Here is a 19,601-nt window from a genome sequence, read left to right on the forward strand (position 1 = left end):
ATACCTCCACCATACTAATGGCTTAGGGTCTAATTCGGAAAGGATGTCATTTTCTAGTTTCTCCATGAACAGATCTGCACACGGAGGAGATAGGGGACTGCCCAAGCCAAGCCAGTTAGTTGTTCGTCTGCCTTTAAAATGATGATTTGTTTGCCCTTCAAGTTGGAGACAGCTCTCTTTTCTGAAGGTGTTATATTTTGGTTTAGTGGTCTTGATGACGAAAGGATAACAGTGCTCTTTAATCTAAGATCATTGGCTATTGTTTCGGACAAAGACAAGAGTACTGTCTCTATGTTGGAAATAATGTGGACCTTTGGAATATAGTTAGGTGCAATAGCAAAACTGAATCCTTTTTTTTTTAGTATGCTGACTTCTGGTTATGTTAAGGAATGGTCAGAGAAGTTAAAGATTACTTTATAACTTTAAAAAAAAAAGGGAACACGTAGGGGGATGTTAAAAACAACAGAATAGATAGTTCCAGATTAGCCCTCCACTTCTTCAACACAAGTCACACCACTGAATGGGACAAAAGTTCCATGCCTTATCTAGAAGAAAATTTTCGCTGTCGCAATTGAAAGAAACCACAGTGGTTCAACGTTCTGAAAGAATCCTAAACAGAAATCAAGGAATGATCCTGCCTGACTTATGGAAAACCCTAATAAGATCACTAAGTTTGCCAGAATTTAATTTTGCTGCAAACTACAGAGCATGCACACACAACAATAACTAATTAAACACATGCTCCATGCGTATAATATTACACATCTTTTTAATTTTGTCATATTTTATATGTTTGTTCTATGTACTAGCAACTTTGAGTTTTCTTTACTGTTTGTATGCTCTGAAGAAGCCAAACAGCCCAGTTAGTAAAACTTGTTGGCATAATTTATCATTACATTTATTGGTAAAAAAAAACTCAGTGTAATCTTATTCTAAAATTACTTAAGTTCATCATCATCAAATTCCTGCCGTGTACCCTTCAAGGGGATATACAGGATATGATAGTACTACGTGAAAAATTTACATCATTACTAACTTCCTATCTACAATTTTCCTCCAAATCAATCTGTTACTTGTCAAGACTCCAACATTATCTTATATTTCTATTGTCTAAGGCACATTGCACTGTATCAATCCACCTATATCTTGGTCTTCCTGTGGATCGTTTTCCTGCCAACTTGGCAGAGAACACTTGTTTTGCTAATCTTTCCTCACCCATTCTGTTTAAGTGACCATACCACCTGAGATTAGCTCTGCTAACGCATTCCTGGATGCTGACAATATCAAGTCCTTTCCTAATATCCTCGTTTTTAATATGATATTGCCATTGATGCCATCAGTTCATGGCTCTAATCTTTCTCAGGACTCTCATAACTGTGGTCTCTAGTTCAAGTGATTTATTTCTGACCCAGCTCTCAGATCCATAAGTTAAAATTGGTTTGAACACTGTCTTGTATAGCTAATTTAGTGTTCCGACTAATTTCTCTCTTATTCCATATGAATTTATTCAATTGACTTCCTATCATACCAGCTTTGTTGATTCTGTTGTCAATTTCTATATTTAATTTACCATCTTCACTAAAAATCGTGCCTAAGTAGCTGAAATGTTTTACTGGTTCCACAGGTTCTCCATTCACAACGCAGTTGACATTTTCAACGATTCTGCCTATTTTCATTGTCTTTGTCTTTTTATTGCTGACCTTCATACCATATCTACTACAACAGTCATTCAATTTAGTGAAGGAATATTGCAGACTTGTAGCAGATTTATTTAGAAATATAACATCGTCCACATAAAGCAAAGAGCTGACATTAACATCTCCAATTCTGATATCATGTTTAATACCATTTTCCTTCATAATATGATCTATATAGATAATGAATAACAGAGGGGATAATGTACATCCTTGTCTCACACCAGATTTTACATTAAACCATCTTCCTGTACTTACTTCAATTGTAACTGCTGACTTACAACTCAAAGACAGAGTATTGCTTGATATAATGCCCCATTGACACCATATAACTGTAGCATATTGAATAGCTTCTCCCTTGGCACCTTGTTATATGCCTTTTCCAGATCAACAAAACTTAAATACAGATCTTTGTTATATTCCCATGATTTCTCCACTATTTGTCGTAAAGTGAAGATCTGATCCTGACAGCATCTATTTAGCCTGAATCCAGTTTGTTCTTAACCAAGCTTTTCTTCCACAATTCTTTTCAACCATATCTCAAGTATACTGGCATAAATCTTACCAGGAACACTAAATAGGGAAATACCTCTGTAATTCTCACATTCAGTTTTATTTCCCTTTTTATACATGGGTACTATTAGAGCTCTACTCCAATCATCGGGAATTTGCCCCTCTGTTCAGGCCTTTTGAACTATGCATTTCTATGTTTTTGCCAAAGTCCTCCCATGACTTTTGTTGAGCTAGTTTTACAAAGTGTTTAGCTTTCTTACATTTGTCACTATATTATCTAAGAGCACAAACTGATTTATTTGTCAGGAACTTTTGATATGCTTTCTTCTTTTCCTTCACCGCCACTTTAACTTTCTGCATCTTCCATGGAGTTCTGATATTTCTATCCTTGTAGATGCCTCTCTGGCTGAAAGTGTTACAGAGTGCAACCACTGTAACACTTTTATACCACCATACTTCAGCATTTCTAGTCGAATATCATCTACTCCTGCTGCCTTTCCACATTTCGAGTCTTTGATGGATTTTTTTTTCTACTTCAAGTATGGATATGTATTCCTGACTGTATGCCTGAGTGTTTTTTTACCACTGTACTATCACTGCTTCTTTCATTTAGCAATTTTTAAAAGTAATTACTCCATACTTCAAGGATATCTTTTTTTTTCTCCCATTTTCATGTCACCTCTAACTCCCTTTACAGCACTCTTTCCTCCATTTCTAAGCTTCTTCAACAACCTCCAGAATATTTTGCCACCTTCTTGATATTTATTTTCTATGTTCTTGCCAAAGTCCTCCCATGACTTTGGTTGAGCTAGTTTTACAAAGTGTTTAGCTTACATTTGTCGCTATATTATCTAAGAGCACAAACTGATTTATTTGTCAGGAACTTTTGATATGCTTTCTTCTTTTCCTTCACCGCCACTTTAACTTTCTGTATCTTCCAGAGTTCTGATTTTTCTATCCTTGCAGATAAGCTCAACACATGCTTCTCTAGCTGAATCAGAGTTTTCTTCAAGACTTGCCACTGAATCTCCAAGGTTTGGTTCCTGTTCTCAAACTCTTTCATTTTTTCTTCAATAATCTTTGTGTATTTTAGTCTACAGTTCACATCTGAGAGCTGCTGAACTTTTATTCACAATACGAAATTCAATTTTATCCTGCTCAAGACTAAATAGTGATCGCTTCCAATTTCAAATCCTCTATACACTCTGGTGTCCTGCACCAGGGAGAAAACACCACTATCAACAATAACATAGTCAATGAGACTTTTCTTATTCCTTGCCCCTTCTCTCCATGTGAATTTGTACACATTTTATGTTGGAACATGGTGTTAGTAATAACCAGTCCATGTCCTGAGCAGAAATCCAAGAGGTATTTGCCATTATTATTAGCTTTGCTCTTTTTTCCAAAATATTTTGTATGTCTGACAATCATTTCCTACACTGCTATTTAGATCCCCAACAAGGACCAACTTTTCCTTTTTCGTTGTGTCAGTTGCTTTCTCTAAAGACTCAAAAAATTCCTCCACTTCTACCTTAGTAGAACCTTCTGTGGGACAATAGGCACAAATAAGTCTCATATATTTGCCCACATCATTCTACTTGAGACTGCCTGCCATTCAAGAAGATTAGCCTCGTATTTAGTGTTGAATACTATGGCTACTCCTTTTCCCTTGATTGTCATTGCCTGAATATAACATTTTGTATTTACTGCTCAAAAAGATCTCACCAGTTTTTGTCTTTTTTGTTTCAGTCACCCCTATCATATCGATCTGGTACTTATCTAATTCCTTAGCTAGTTCCATTTCTTTGCCATTCAGGCTTCTTATGTTGATAGTACTGATCTTTAACTCTGGTGATGTTGAGTTGGGGTGTGTTTTCAGATATGTTCCAGTAATTGACTTTTCACTGTTCACCCTGGTGAAAACAACGGTTGGCCTTGTTTAACCGGGTGATGCCCCAGCCGGCATGAAATTTTGTTGTGTTGTACCATCATTTTGTATTTTGGTTAAAGCCAATAAGAATATAATTTAGTCGGCTAAATCCCAAATTGCCAGCCCATCCTTGTTCGTTTATCCAGGTAGATACCCAATAGGGCGCACCACGAGAAGGTGAGGATGGGGCATTAGGTCAGAAGCCTTGGTCAGTTCTCCGCATTCCATTAAAGGATTCTGCATTCCTATTAAGTTAGTAGTAAAAAAAAAATACTGTTTCGGTCAGAGATGAGAGTACTGTCTCTATGTTGCAAATAATGTCGACCTTTGGAATATGGTTAGGTGCGATAGCAAAATTGAATCCTTTCTTGTGTCTTTTGCTTGTCATAAGCAAAAGACATACAAGATCTCCATTGAGAATGGAGTTAATGTTTTGTGCCTATCATGATAATTCTTGCCTTTCTTATTGTTTATTTTATACCAAATTTGTTACAGCAGTTATTCAATTTTGTTAAAGAATCCTAAAGCTATGCAATGGATTTATTTAGGAGCACAAGATTATCTGTATAAAATAGTTTACTTGAAAATTGCTAATTATAACATTGGGTTTAATGCTCCTAATAATGTGATGCATATTGATGAAGAAGAACAGTGATAGTGCGCATCCTGGTATTACACCTGATTTTATATCAAATCATCTTTCTATATCTTTTCAATTATAATTGAACATTATAACTTAAGTATAGGCAACATCTGTACATATTGTTCCATTTTATATCATATAATTGGTGGGTTTTGAACAGCTTTTCTCAAGGTGCCTTACATATGCCTTTTCTAGATATAAGAAAAAAATACCGATCCTATGTTAAAACTCCCATGATTTCTTTCTTAAAGACAATTCTGATCCTGATAATCCTATTTGGCCTGATCAAAGTTTCTCTTCCACACTTTCATTATTATTTATTTTCTTCTCCAGTACATATTTTATCCAGAATGGTCAATGAGAAAATTCCTCTCCAATTCTGAAATTAAGTTTTATTTTCTTTTTCATAAATTGGTACCGTGTGGGCTGTACTCCAATCACATGGAATTTGATTCCTTGTGATTGGACCAGGCCTTCTGAATTATGCAGTGCAGCTATACATCCATATACAGGGTGTTCGGGATAAATTTGACAGTTTCGTAAGGAAAAAGAAAATCTTCTTTGTATCTATTAAATTTAATGAATTGACAAAAAAACATTACAGGCAGAGTTAATTACAATACTATCAACAAGATTTACTCAAAATAACCACCATTAGCATCGATCACAGCTTCAATTCTGCTTCGGAACCTCGAACAAGCTGATGCTACGGTCTCCCTGGGAAGGGCCGCAAAAACTGTTTTAATTTTATCCATTAACTGGGCTTTTGTATTACTGGAAGTGCGATTGGTGTCTTTTTCAACTGCGCCCCATACAAAATAATCCATGGGGTTAAGGTCTGGGGAGTTTGGAGGCCAAACATTTGGACTGGTGAAGTCGTAGAAATTTTCAGACAACCATTTTTGACTTTTCCCAGAGGTGTGGCAAGGGGCCGAATCCTGCTGCCATACATACGGCCTACCATTGGCTACCCTTGTTATCCAGGGCTTGACTACAGTTAGCAACTCCACGAACAAAGCCCGAATTCCAATGTCAGGGTTCTTCAACACCTGTTCCTGCAGATTTGCGAGGAATTCTGCTGTACGAACGCAATCAGATCGTCTGCTAGGGATCTTTCTTCTTGCTACATCCTCGTAGTCACCATTGCAAGTCTCTAGTTCATGCCTGATTGTTTTTACTGTATTCAGGGAGCATTGGGCAGCAGTCGTAATATCCTTATTTTGATGGCGGGCACGAATCATCATGATACAAGTTATTCTCTTCCATGATTCAGGTGGGTTCAAGCTATCCATCCTTTCTGACATCTTGTATATGAATGAAGAAGGGTCCAAACTTTTAAATGAAGAGAAGTGTGTGTTAATACATGTAACTTACGGAAAAATATAATTAATTATAAATATGTCAAATTTATCCCGAACACCCTGTATATATGAGCATTTCTAGTCAAATATTACTGACTCTAGCTAGCTTTCCATGTCAGGTTTCTGATGCTTTTTTCTATCTCAGTATTTATATGTACTCCTGATTGTATTCATCTTGAATATTTTCTAGTAGTCAACTGATTCCATCCTGTTAAAAATTTTTCAAACTAATTGCTCCAGACATCCTAAATATCTTTATGTTCAGTTTTTATGTTGCCCTTATCTCTAAAACCTTTTACAGTACTCTTTCTTTGATTTCCAAGCTTTTGTCACCATCAAGTCATCCATGACCTGTTTAGCTTGTTACACATAGCTTAGCTGACACTTTTCTCTGTATTCTCTCATGGCACACATTGAATTATGCACTGATTGCAAACCTGTGCAATCAGTGCATAATTCCACTACTACTATATACTCTGCCAGGAGAGAGAAGTCCCAGTAATGGTATGTGGGAAATGCTGTCAAGGCCACATTATGGTAATGTGGTGGGTACATTCTCTGTATGTCATATTCAAGAGTATCTCCTCTCACTGCATATTACCACTATATCCTTCCCATCTAATCATAAATGAACCTACAAAGAATCAATCATACAAACATTGACAGTGACAAAAACAAATCTCCTCAAAAACCAGTTGCAACAAAAAAGACAAGACTAAGCACAACACACAAACCATGCCAGAATCTCACTTTTGCATTCACTTTACTAACATCCATGGCATAAATGATGTTTACCATCATTTGCAGTCATATACCAGATTTCTTACTCTTGACAGAAACTCAATTGCAGCTATATCCACTACTGTCTCAAAGCCCAAATTATACACCTCGTGATTCCTTTCGCCACAAGGATAGCAGTGCTTTTGTGATATATGACACTGCTTGTCAGAGAATGGCTAATTTAGAATCACTTGCTTTTGACTACATCTGACAAGATTTCTCTGCCCTGTTTAGTAACATTCATCTGTTGTATTTACCAGTCTCCAAACTCTGAAAACCACTCTGACCTATTTCCCCTTTCTTTCCATGAAACGTAATCATCTGCAGTATTTGGGATTAATAAAATTTTTTGCCATTGCTAACTGAATTTGGTTGCACATTTAATGCTGAATACTAGATACTGCTTCCTTTCCTTGATTGCTATTGTCCAAATATAACCTTATTTTATTTAGCAGCATGTTATCTGCTTCAACTTTCTTATTTTCAATAAGATCAGTTATATTGACATGCTATCTAATTATTCTTCAAGCTTGTCTTTTGCAGTAGCTGACTTATCACTGCTAACTCTGGTTCTTCTGATGAAGACAGTCAGAGGGGGGAGTGGAATTGTTTACCTGCAGCTAGCATGATATTTCATGATATAGTACCATCACATCAACTTGTGGTTTAAACCAACACAGAATACAATTTGGTCAGCTAAGTTCCAAAAACTGTCAGCCCATCCTTGTTCATTCAGTAAGAGGATGTGATCTTGAAATCATTAGAAACACTGATTTAATTCAGGAATTTAAGCCATGCTATAATGTAAGATAATTGAAGCAAACATTTAGTTGAGTATATAATGAAGTTAATAATGTAGACCTCACTTTGAAATTTCTAGCATGAGGACCTATTCTTATGAGAAAATCTTCAATTGGGTGGGTTACAAATCTTAAACAAGTAAGAACAATCAAGTAAGACAGTTCATAAAGCTGTATAACAGTTGAACAAATCAACAAAAATATTTTTATATTTTCCCAGCAATAATGTAATAGGGAAACAGCTTTAAATTAACAAGAGTAGATGCATGTGTTAGACAAAGCAAAATTCAGTGAGTGAATAAATGGTCAATCAACAGAATCCATTTCAGAAAGTACCTAGTATTAGATAAATTAAAAAAGATGGGACAATGATGGAGAAAATTAATTCTTTGTAAACAATAAAATATTTTATTGTGAACGGTTGCAAGATCAAACATTTTACTGTAGAGCATCTTGTCTGGGTTCTAACATATATGTTGTATAACTCTTCGTTTTTTGTGGACTCATTACTAATAAATTTTACATGTAAAATACTAGCTTGATTGTTTGAACAAAGGAACAGAAATAATTCTCATCAGCTACTGAAAGTAATTATGATTTACTACACCAAGAAAAAATAAAACTCTTTGCTTAGAATGTTGTTTATGACATTAACTGATTTCTGAATTTATTTATTTTTAATAACTAACCTAATGCATTTAAGTGTTAGTATCAAACTTGTTCAGAAATGGCTCATTTAGCAGACTACTTTGTATATCTGATAATCAACTGACAATTTGTGGAATGTAAATATCAGGTACAACTTTATATACAATTATATATATATCCCCTTCCCAAATAACCTAAATTTTAGTTTATTATCCAAAAGGATACAACTGACACCTAAGAATTCTTTATTCTTTCCTTCTATAATACTAACAAGGTGTTCTGCAGATGAAGATATCCTTTCCAAATCCAAAATGCAACCATCTTTAAAATTTTCAGTTAAAATATGTTTGGAGAGTTCATCTAGAAGTCCAAGCTCTTTTTCTGATAGTTGCTGTGAGAGAACAAATTATAATTCCTTTTAGTTTGATTTCTTTGCTCAATGTATCTAATTCAGAGTAGACATACATAGCTCATGGCAAAAACATGTTAAAAAAGAGAAACATGAAGTCTCTCTCTCTCTCTCTCTCTCTCTCTCTCTCTCTCTCTCTATATATATATATATATATATATATATATATATATATATATATATATATATATATATATATATATATATATATATAACAGGGTTGAAGAGTAAAAAATATTTTAAGTTAAAAACTCTAAAGGAAAACACAGATCTAATCCAAGAATTAAAAATTAAAATAATCTTAATATGTTATAATATAAAAGTATATATAACATTATAAATTCAGATCTAAATTTGTAATCCAGGTCACAGCTTCAGGAGCCGCTTGTAAAAAGTCATTCTGATAAGCACGTAAGGTGCATTCTTTTACAATATGTTGCATAGTCTGTTAAGGAGCACCACAGTCACATGTTGGAGATGATTGTCTGTTCCATTTGTAGAGAGCATCTCCACATAGGCCATGGTTTGTCCGAATCCTATTTAGTATTGTCCAGATTTTGTGAGGTAGATACGATCCTGTTATGATTTGATCACCTTTAAAGATGTTATGCAAATGTTCATTCGTATATTTCCTTCCATATTTCCTCCCATCTAATTCAGAAAAAGAACATTTATTGGGCAATTTAAATCGAGTGATTAAGATTGATTTGTAAAAAAAATAATGGAAATGACTATTACTAGAAATATAATCAGCAAGTACTTGCTGAAGTTCAAACAAATAAAATGCACCATAAATTACACTGCCTAGTTTTAATGTGTTTCTGAGATATTCTGGCACATTTATTGGATGTACAATTATACTGTGCTGTGGATTTCTAAGCAAACTTATTTTTGTAACAATGAACTTTCCATTACAGTATTATTACTGACATTTTAATTTTCCTAGTCAAAATACCTATATTTCATTATCATTGTTTTATTTTTGGCTACATTTTATGATGCTGGTAGAGTTTTGCTGTTATAACATTAATAAATTTCGACCAATATTCTCATTTCAGTCGTGTGTGTGTGTGTGTGTGTGTGTGTGGTTGGCCCTTTGCTTATGTGCTTTCAGATAAGCTCTCAGCTAGTTGATTAGCTTTCTTTGTACATCATTTTGTATCTGCAAATTTCTGGCTTGGTTGGCAGAGTGGTTAGCGTGTCTACTCTTCAGCCAAAAGGCTGCGAGATGGTATTAGATGGCATTGATGTAGATGTGGTTTGCTGTAGCTGATGGTGGAAATGGAGAATAGATGCCCTCCCTCGACAAGTCTTTGGACTCCTTGGAGGTGTTATGTAAAAAAAATTACTTAACCTCTTGGCCAGATCATTCAAGCCGGTGGTTGGATAGATTCCTTTTTTGTTCTCTAACAGTTAATGCATCATTCAATTTATGCACAAAAAGCTTCTTTTTTTTTTTTCCCTTTAATAATATTAAGCAGAAACACAGACAAACAAAGTAGTAGTAAAATGCTGAAAAACAATTTCATTCATTCAACTTCTCAATTAAACAAACTAATGCAAAGCATTCAAATACTCTACAATTTATAAAGATACAGTATTCAGAAGCTTGTACCCAATGTTGTAACACCATATGTTTTATAGCAAATATCATGCACAATCATGTTTGGCAAGAATGATTTTCCCCATATATCTGATAATACTGTCCTATTCCAAAGACAAAAAAATTTCTGAAAATGTCAAAAATGTGAATCGTTACCTGTGAACCAAAGAGAAAGATGCCACTCTGCTAAATTCTAAAAGTTCCAGCAATACTAAATTTATTAGAAGAAAGAAAATATGGCTTAATTTCAGCGATGTAAATTATATAGAAATATGGGATATTCTTGCATGGATGGTACTTGTGTCTTTTAAGAAGTAAAAGACAAGACTACTCTGATACAGAGGATTATATTCTCATAAGCTCTCTGGTCAAAATTTCGAAACATTTAAAGTTTCTACATTCTGTCATGTGTTACCATCATTTTATATTATGGGCAAATATCAGAATGGGGAACTGGACGATGAGACATTTGTGCATATGGTCCCACAGAAGGTTCTACTAAGGTAGAAATGGAGGAATTTTTTTGAAGCTTTAGAGAAAGCAACTGACACAATGAAAAATGTTGGTCCTTGTTAGGACCAAATCCTGAAACACATCCCGACTCAACACCAGAGGTCAAGATTGGTACTATCAACAAAAGAAACTTGAATGGCAAAGAGATGGAGCTCACTGAGGAATTGTATAAGTACCAGATCAACATAATACGGGTACTAAAGCAAAAAAGACAAACTGGTGAGATCTTTCTGAGCAATAAATACGAAATGCTATATTCAGACAATAAGAGTCAAGGAAAGAAGGAGTAGCTATAGTACTCAACACTATATACAAAAATAATCTTCTTGAATGGTAGGCAACATCAAGTAGAGTGATGTGGGCAAATATCAGAATGGGGAACTGGACAAAGGTTTATTTGTTTGAGGATGTACTGAAACGTTCTCGGCCTCGACCATAGATGGCAACGCTATTGGCAAGATTTTTTTTTTCTAAGTTGGTACATCTGTCATAAGCATCCATGTGAAATTGCAAGTCATTCTATCGAGTAGTTTATTTTATACAGCTGTCTGAAGCAAAAGTGTTATCTGTATCCCTTGAAATGGAAAATTGAGATCGTGCGGTTATAAAATTCTTTGTAAAAGAAGGTTTAACGCCAAAAGAAATTCATTCGAAGTTCTTAAAAGTTTATGGGCACTCTTCTCCTTCATTTTTGACAATTAAGAAATGGGCTGTCGAGTTTAAACATGGCCATACCAGCCTTGAAGATGATCCACATGAAGGACGTCCAAAAAGTGTAACACCACCAAAAATCATTGATCAAGTGCATGGTATGGTATTAGATGACCAGCAAGTCAAAGTGCATGAAATTGCTGAGACTATAAGCATTTTCAATAGAACGTGTAGGATATATTTTGCATGAAGAATTGCAAATGAAAAAGCTTTGCACAAGATGGGTGCCACGCTTGCTCACAGCAGATCAGAAACACACTCGCATGAAAATCTCTTGAAAATCGCATGAAAAAACACTTTCTTGAATGTGTAAATTATTTTTACACTTTTACAGTGGAAGTGGTGTTTGCACCTCTACAGCACTTGACCACACAAAAGGAGACTTGAGTTCAAATTGAGTTGTTGTCTAGAAGAACATTTTCTAAGCCTTTTTATAATCGGTTCCTGAGTTAGTTGATCTCTGGCATGGGAAAGCGGGTCTTTTCTCCCTGAAACTCTGGTTTTTCATCCCATAAACTCAAGAAAAATCAACCATCGAACCCACACTATTTTCAGACATTAAAAATATTGTGTTAGGGAACATAAGATGGTAGCACTTATTATTCGTCTCTTCACTGCATGCCAATTTATTAGTGATAGCCTTGAGCCAGTTATCTCTATCTCTAACTGGCTACCAGTGGAGATTGAACTGCCCACTCGGTCTCCAAAAGTTAGATAGAGCTAAAACGGCCTTGCCTACTCCCTACACAGGAATAAAAGATATAATTATATAATAAAAGATATAATTAATGGTCCATTGATAAAGACCATCTATAATTATATCTTTACAGTAGCAACAAAGAAACAATTTAATTTATATGATCCGATTGAAGGAGGGAGGAAAAAAAGGCTGGTCCCATTGCTTGTTTATCATGAAATTTGCTTATGGCATTTTTTAAATCCTCATTAAAGTAATTAGACCCACTATATAAAATTAGAAAAAAAAAATTTTTTTTTTCATTTGAAAAAAAAAAAAAATAAAATAAAATAAATAAATAAATATAAAATTATATTTACCACAGCTCTATTGTTTCCAGCATTAAAATCCTCTCTGATCTCTATCTCTTTCATACATCTTAGAATTTCTTGAAAGAGCAGTATTTCCCGTAACCTTTCAATTTCTTTCTGCAATTTCTCTAAGTGTTCCTTTTTTGCAGCTTTTTTCTGCTGTTTCGTACACTAGAAATGTTTGTACAAGAAACTGATGGTCTCTTTTAAATGATATTTAATATCTAATTATAATCAACTGTATATAACAAAACTCACTAAGAATAGTGATAACTGAGAAATGCCCAGAAAATCAGGATTATTTTAACATTGTGTTTTTACATTACACAAACATGATGCACACATTAAAAAAATAATAATAAAAATGAGATACGCTAATTACAATGTGTAAAAATCCATAGTCAGCTTTCTTATATTGTGTCATTAAATTTATATATATCTTTTTACTAAAGAATGGTCTAATTCTCATTCACGAAACATACAAAATTATTAAAACCGCTTTACTCTATTTGCATATCCTGGAAGAAACATTACCAAAACTGATATAATAAAGAATTTACTCTTTGCATAAGGGAAAAGAGAAAAAAAAAAAAACAGTTATGTTTGATATCATGTTAATGATGTCCACCATGAAACTATAAAAGCTGTTCTGAGCATGCATTAAGATTCTGCCTTGTTACTGGTCTATCCAAGAGAGATGAAGGCAAACAGATGAATACTAAACATCTGAGAATGAATGGAACTGCTAAATGCAAGAAAAGAGAGGAAAAAACTTCATGATGTAGTAAGATTTCTTTCTTAGCAAAAAAGCTTTTTTTTTTTTTTTTTTTTTAATTCTCACATGTAGAAATTAAGTTGCTATGAGTGTAACAAGAAGGAAGTAAAAATAAGAGTACTTGAGACTGAAGAGCTTTTGGAACATTTTTAACTGAATTTTATTCTTCAGTTAAATCTACGTGCAGATAAAGGATTCATATTTTTAAAGTTTAGATTATAAAGAGAATTATTATTCTTGATGCTGAGGAGGAAAGTAAGTTATATTATATGCAAAAATCCAATTGTCAGGGTACTGTCACATAATTTGACAGTACAAATATAATTGAGATAAAAATGGATATTAAAATTCTTATTCTGAAATGGAAAGGAAAAAAAAGAGACTTCCATGTTGAACAGGAAAAGATGTATCCGAGGAACTAATGATAATGAGACAGTTGTTAGACCAAAGCTTCTAACAAAGCTGAATCTCCTTTCCCCCCATAGGTCTAGAAACACACAAGCTCCAAAAATGTTAGTATGACCCAGATGTTGCCATTTTTGTATTGATTTTACAAATCTGTTGTGTTATTTCTCTCATTTTTTCCCTTATAAAAAATATTTAGTTCAATTTCACTATAATTACTTCAAATGCCAATCTTACTACTCCCCCATTTGAAATACACTATGAATTATCTGTAATCCACAACAAAGTGCAGTATGACAAATACAAGATAACTGTCTATTTTAGGGAACCAATTATGAGTTACCTTGTAGCAGGAAGTCAAGAACTAGAACAATTTTTAAATGGATCTTACATTATAAAGTATCTCTAAACTTGGACAATTGAATGGAAAGCCTAAATGAGCTCCTTTGTGGCCAGTCCAACTTTAAAAGCTGCACTTATTTTGGGCAGTAAATATCAAGAAGAGATATTTTACTTTGCTATATTGAAAGTGTATAATGAAGCTGTTTTTCTTATCTGAAAATTTATTTTACATGTGTGTCCCACCTGTACAAGGAGAACTCAATTAAATTTAACTGGCAGTAAGAAGCAAGTGTGTGCATGTACAAATACTTTTGGTATGGAAAGTAGGATATACTGTCAAAGTGAATGAAAAACTGAATGGTGAATTATAGTGACATTCTAAAAAATATGTCTGTGCTTTAGTAGCTCTATGGAAACAACTCAGATGAGAATTCACATAATGCATCATGCCATAGCTTAATATGCTATGGCAAAGTTGCAAAAATGATCAGGTTCTCCAGAGATTTCCAGTATGGCCTTGATAATGTCCGTCTGGGAACAGCTAGAGTGGTAGGTGAGAGTGAGCACAATTCATCCTTCAGTAGTGAAGACTCAAGGTGAGTTAGCTGGTTTCATATGGAAGTGAAAGAGTTTTACCTACTAGAAACTCTGGTTTTTCCATTCAGCAAAACAAACAAGCCTGAGAATAAGTACAAGTTACAGACAAAATTACATTCTGACAAATAGCAACATACTAGTTTAATAAGATGGTGCGATAAAAGTCATATCATATATAAAACATATTCACTAGTGAAAGTGACCAACATTCTGGGTACAAAGATACAAACCAAAACATTTCTTTTATTTATTCATGTCGGATTTCCCCTTTCCTCCACCGTCCCTCAGGACTGGTTGAGTCCTCCTAATGAGGGATTAAGTATGCATTTTATGACTGTAGATCTGTCTGTGTGTGTTCACGGGCCAGTTTGCCTGTTCTGACAGACAAAAAAAAAAAAAAAAAAAACGAGTTTCGGGGTGAAAAACCCTCTACCTCCATATGAGACCAGTTAACTCACCTTTAGTTGAAGGAGACCAGATAAAGGTTCCTCACATTAATGATGGGAATTGAACCCATATCTTTCTGACCAAAACACAAATGAGATGAAATGAAATCTTTGCTCAAGAAAGTGGCATTTGTGATCATGACCAAAAGTCAAGAACTATTAGACTGCTGTACTTTCAATAATTTTAAAATAGCCAACTGTTTTTTTTTTAAAAAAAGAATATAAATAAATATACTTGGAATGGCAGAGGAACAAGATCAATAATTGATTATATCATTACTAATCAGAAACTAGCTCCACGTGTGAGAGATGTACATGTTTACAGAGGATGTGAAATTTTTTTAGATCATTGTTTAGTAGTCTAAAATAGAAACAACAACAAAATGGAGAAAGGAAGTAGACAGGAAAAAACAAGAAATAGAACAAGTATACAAAATATATCTATTACAAGAAGAAAGCACTGGAATGATATATCAATCACGATCAACAGATTACCTAAAAGAAGCCCAAATCAGTGAAGATACAGATGAGTGGAAAACTTTAATAAAGAAAATCCATAAACCAGCCTCTGAAGAGCTTGGGAAAAAATATATATATATATATATTAAAAAGAAAAACATTAAAAATCTGAAACAAAGATATAGAAAATGCAATAAAATAAAAAAACAAATGGCATACAAATATTTCTTCTGTCTCCTTAAATGAAAGGAAACAGAAGAAATATACAAAAACAAAAGAAACTAAAACCATAGTACAGAAAGCCCACCAAGATTCTTGACACAGATTTATTAACAAAATAGAAGAAGACATACAAGGAAGACAAGACATAGCCTACAAAATATTAAGGAAATTAAACAATGAAGAAAGAGATACAGCACAAATCAACATAATACAAGAGAAACAATAGATAGAACATTACTGAAAGTTGTTATTTGGTCCTTTTCATTAAAATTGAAACAAACTATTTGATTTTTAAGACCATGGATTTAATAAACATTTATACAACAAAGCCTTTCAGTCCAGCAAAGTATCTCAAATAAAAAAATTTGATGAACTTTATAGAAAAAAATACAACTCTAGACCAAGTCTCCCAGATGATAAAGTTATTTTTAACTTTTCAGACTACAACCTTACAAAGCAAGAAACAGAAATTTTAAAAAGGTTTCAACTTTTCGATTGCTCCTAACCATCCTAAAATAGCCTTCATGTGTAATATTGAGAAAGGTCTTTATCCACTCTCAGAGACAATAGCAAATGAAATAAGATTCAAAAGTACAATCATCCTCTCTATAGCAAAACCACCGAAACAGAATATTACACCCTCGGAAAGGAAGGCAATTTTGAACTTAAAATGAAACAAAGATATTATAGTAACTAAGGCAGACAAAGGGAACTCCACAGGCATTTTGAATACCAAAGATTATATTACAAAGATCGACACTTTATTAGCTGACCAGTCTACATATCAAATATTAGAGAAAGATCCGACCATGAAAAACCATGAGACCAATCTTTTGATTTGCAATATGAATGGATGGCCTCAGGACTTGCAAAGAAAACTAAAATCTTTACATCCAATAACTCCTCGCCTTTATGGTGTTCCTAAAGCACATAAAGATGAGGTTCCACTCCGCCCGATCATAGATGGCAGATACTCTCCCACATACCTACTAGCCAAACACCTCACTAACCTATTAAAAGAGAAGATAGAGAAATCAGCTTCATACATAAGGAATTCTCAACACTTCGTTGAAAAACTTAAAAACATTAATATATCCAACGCAGACTTATTGGCAAGTCTGGATGTTGTCTCTTTGTTCACAAATGTACCAGTTGAAGAAGTCATTAAGATTATAAAAGATCTCTTTCCAAATGATATTACGCAACTATTCTGCCACTGTCTCAAGTCCAACTACTTTAAAGTTAAGAACTTAGTATACCAACAACTAGAAGGCTTAGCCATGGGCAGTCCCCTGTCACCATCATGTGCAGACCTGTTCATGGAAAAATTAGAAAATGACATTCTAGCAAAAATAAATCCAAAACCATCAGTCTGGTGGAGATATGTTGATGATGTGTTCATTATCTGGAAAGATAAGGAAGATATTACATGAGTTCCTCCAAAAAATTAACTCCATACATCATAAAATTAAATTCAAATTAGAATTGGAAAACAATCATCAATTACCCTTTTTAGATGTACTAGTTAAAAAACAAGATAATGGAAATATCAAACTTACAATATATCGTAAACCTATAAATACGGGACGTTATCTCCATTATACATACAATCATCACTATGCACAGAAACTGAGCGTTATACTAAAAAACAGAGCCAAAAATATCATCACAGAGGAAAAAGACGTACATGCTGAACTTTCCCTTATATCAAAAACTCTACTGCAAAATGGTTATCCTCAAAATATAATCAACAAAATTCTCTATGGAAACAACCTACAGCAACAACCTTGGACGTCCCAGTACGTATCATCCATCGTCATACCCTATGCTGGATCAGTCTCCACCAAAATAGCAAGAATCATGAGACTTTTTAACATCACAGTTGTTTTTAAACCTACCACAACTGCAAGACGGTTATTAAGATCCACGAAGGACAGTGTCGCTTTCTACAAATACGCAGGTGTTTATAGCATACCATGTACGTGTGGACTTACTTACATAGGCCAAACTTCAAGAAGATTAGAAATTCGAAAGAAGGAACATGTCGGAGATGTCAATTATAATAGAACCCTCAGGGTTAGCACACCATTTCTCAACTTCAAACCATTCAATAGATTGGGACAACAGTTCTATGCCATATATCGAAGAGGATTTTAAATGTAGAACTTCAAAGAAGTTGCAGTAGTCCTACGAACAGGAAATAATCTCAATAGAAACCAAGGAATAATATTAAAAGACATGTGGAAAAACCAGTTAAATTCGTTAAGTTTAATGAAACTAAATTACAAAACACAACTTAATAACAATAACTAAGTCTTCACGCCTTATGCGTGTGATGTCACTCATGCACTCCAATTTGTCTGTTTTTAACCGTTACTTCATTCTTTTGTTTTTGCATTTAATACTAGCATAACCTTGCTCGTCTTGACAAAACTAGACAGTTACAGCTAGCGAAACTAGTAGACGATTTGTATAAATGTTTATTAAATCCATGGTCTTAAAAATCGGATAGAACATTATACGAATTTATGGTATGACCCAAATTTAATAACTGAAAATAATAATGAAGAAATCAGCACTGATATAGAACCAATAAAATTGGAAGAACAAAAAGAAGCAATAAGGTATCAAAAAATAGAAAATCAACCAGATTAGATGACATAAATAAATACAGAGCATTCGAAATATAGCAGAGAACAATTAATAATTAACTGTTGGAGGAAATGCGAGATTCCATCAGATTGGTAAAAAGCTAAGATTATATTTAGGAAAGCATGATTGTGGAAATTACAGAGGAATAAGTTTATTAAATACAGGTTACAAAATTTACAGTAAAATCCTGAATAACAGACAGAAATATTGCAAACAATCTACTCTCAGAAGATCAAAATGGTTTCAGATATGGAAGATCATGTATAGACAACAATATTCTTGTGCTAAAACAAATTACTGAAAAAGATCATTTCATTTAGAGACTCATATGGCCTTTATAAATTACAAGAAAGCTTTTGATAAAATGCACAGAGAAAAACTATGGAATATAATGAAAAAACAAGGATATCCATTATATTTAGTACAAGCTATACAAAGTTTATATAAAGATACAGAAATACAGTTATAGTTAGGTAATAAATTAACAGAAGAGATTGAATAAATCAAGGCATCAGCCAGGGATGACATCACCCAATACAGTGTAAAAATTTCACAAAAGAAAAAAAAAGTCATGGCTTTTAAAGGTCAAGATCATGTTAGATCAAAAATAGTAATAAAAAATAAAATAACAGAACAGATGACAGAGAGTTCAATTATTTAGGCTGCATAATAGATATCTAAAAGATAAAGATACAGATGAAAAATAAAGAAATTATTTTGTATTTTAATTTGTATGTTAATGATATTGGGTTGGGTTTAACTAGTGATATCCAGCTGTTTGCAGATGATGCAAAATTCAGGGGCCACATTGCACAAGTTGTGAAGACATCGCATCAAATAATGGCAATGATGCGGAGAATCCTGACATGCAGAATAGAGAGGTTATGATTCCATTGGGTAAGGCCTTGTTCAGGCCACATATTGATTATTGTGCACAGATTTGGTCACCGGGTTTTCATGGTGATGAGGATATGTTGGAAGGGTACAGAGAAGATTCACAAAGGTAGTCAGTGGTCTTTGGAATGTGGAGTACGAGGACAGATTGAGAGAA

At 33.9% G+C, this 19,601-nt stretch overlaps 1 protein-coding gene across 1 annotated transcript in view; it reads right to left on the reverse strand.

Moving 5' to 3' along the window:
• Positions 1–19,601, reverse strand: part of LOC150092854 (caprin-1-like) — a 156,075-nt gene that overhangs the window by 98,335 nt on the left and 38,139 nt on the right. The window contains exons 4-5 of the mRNA XM_090414723.1: positions 12,662–12,823; positions 8,595–8,760 (exon numbers count right to left, since the gene is read on the reverse strand). Of these exons, the coding sequence (XP_090270849.1) occupies positions 8,595–8,760; positions 12,662–12,823 (328 nt within the window). The remainder of the gene's footprint in view (positions 1–8,594; positions 8,761–12,661; positions 12,824–19,601) is intronic.

The sequence above is a fragment of the Typopeltis vanoorti genome, chromosome 25, assembly GCF_054136105.1.
Source record: "Typopeltis vanoorti isolate ZY-2024b chromosome 25, IOZ_Tvanoo_1.0, whole genome shotgun sequence".
NCBI classification, from domain to species: domain Eukaryota; kingdom Metazoa; phylum Arthropoda; class Arachnida; order Uropygi; family Thelyphonidae; genus Typopeltis; species Typopeltis vanoorti.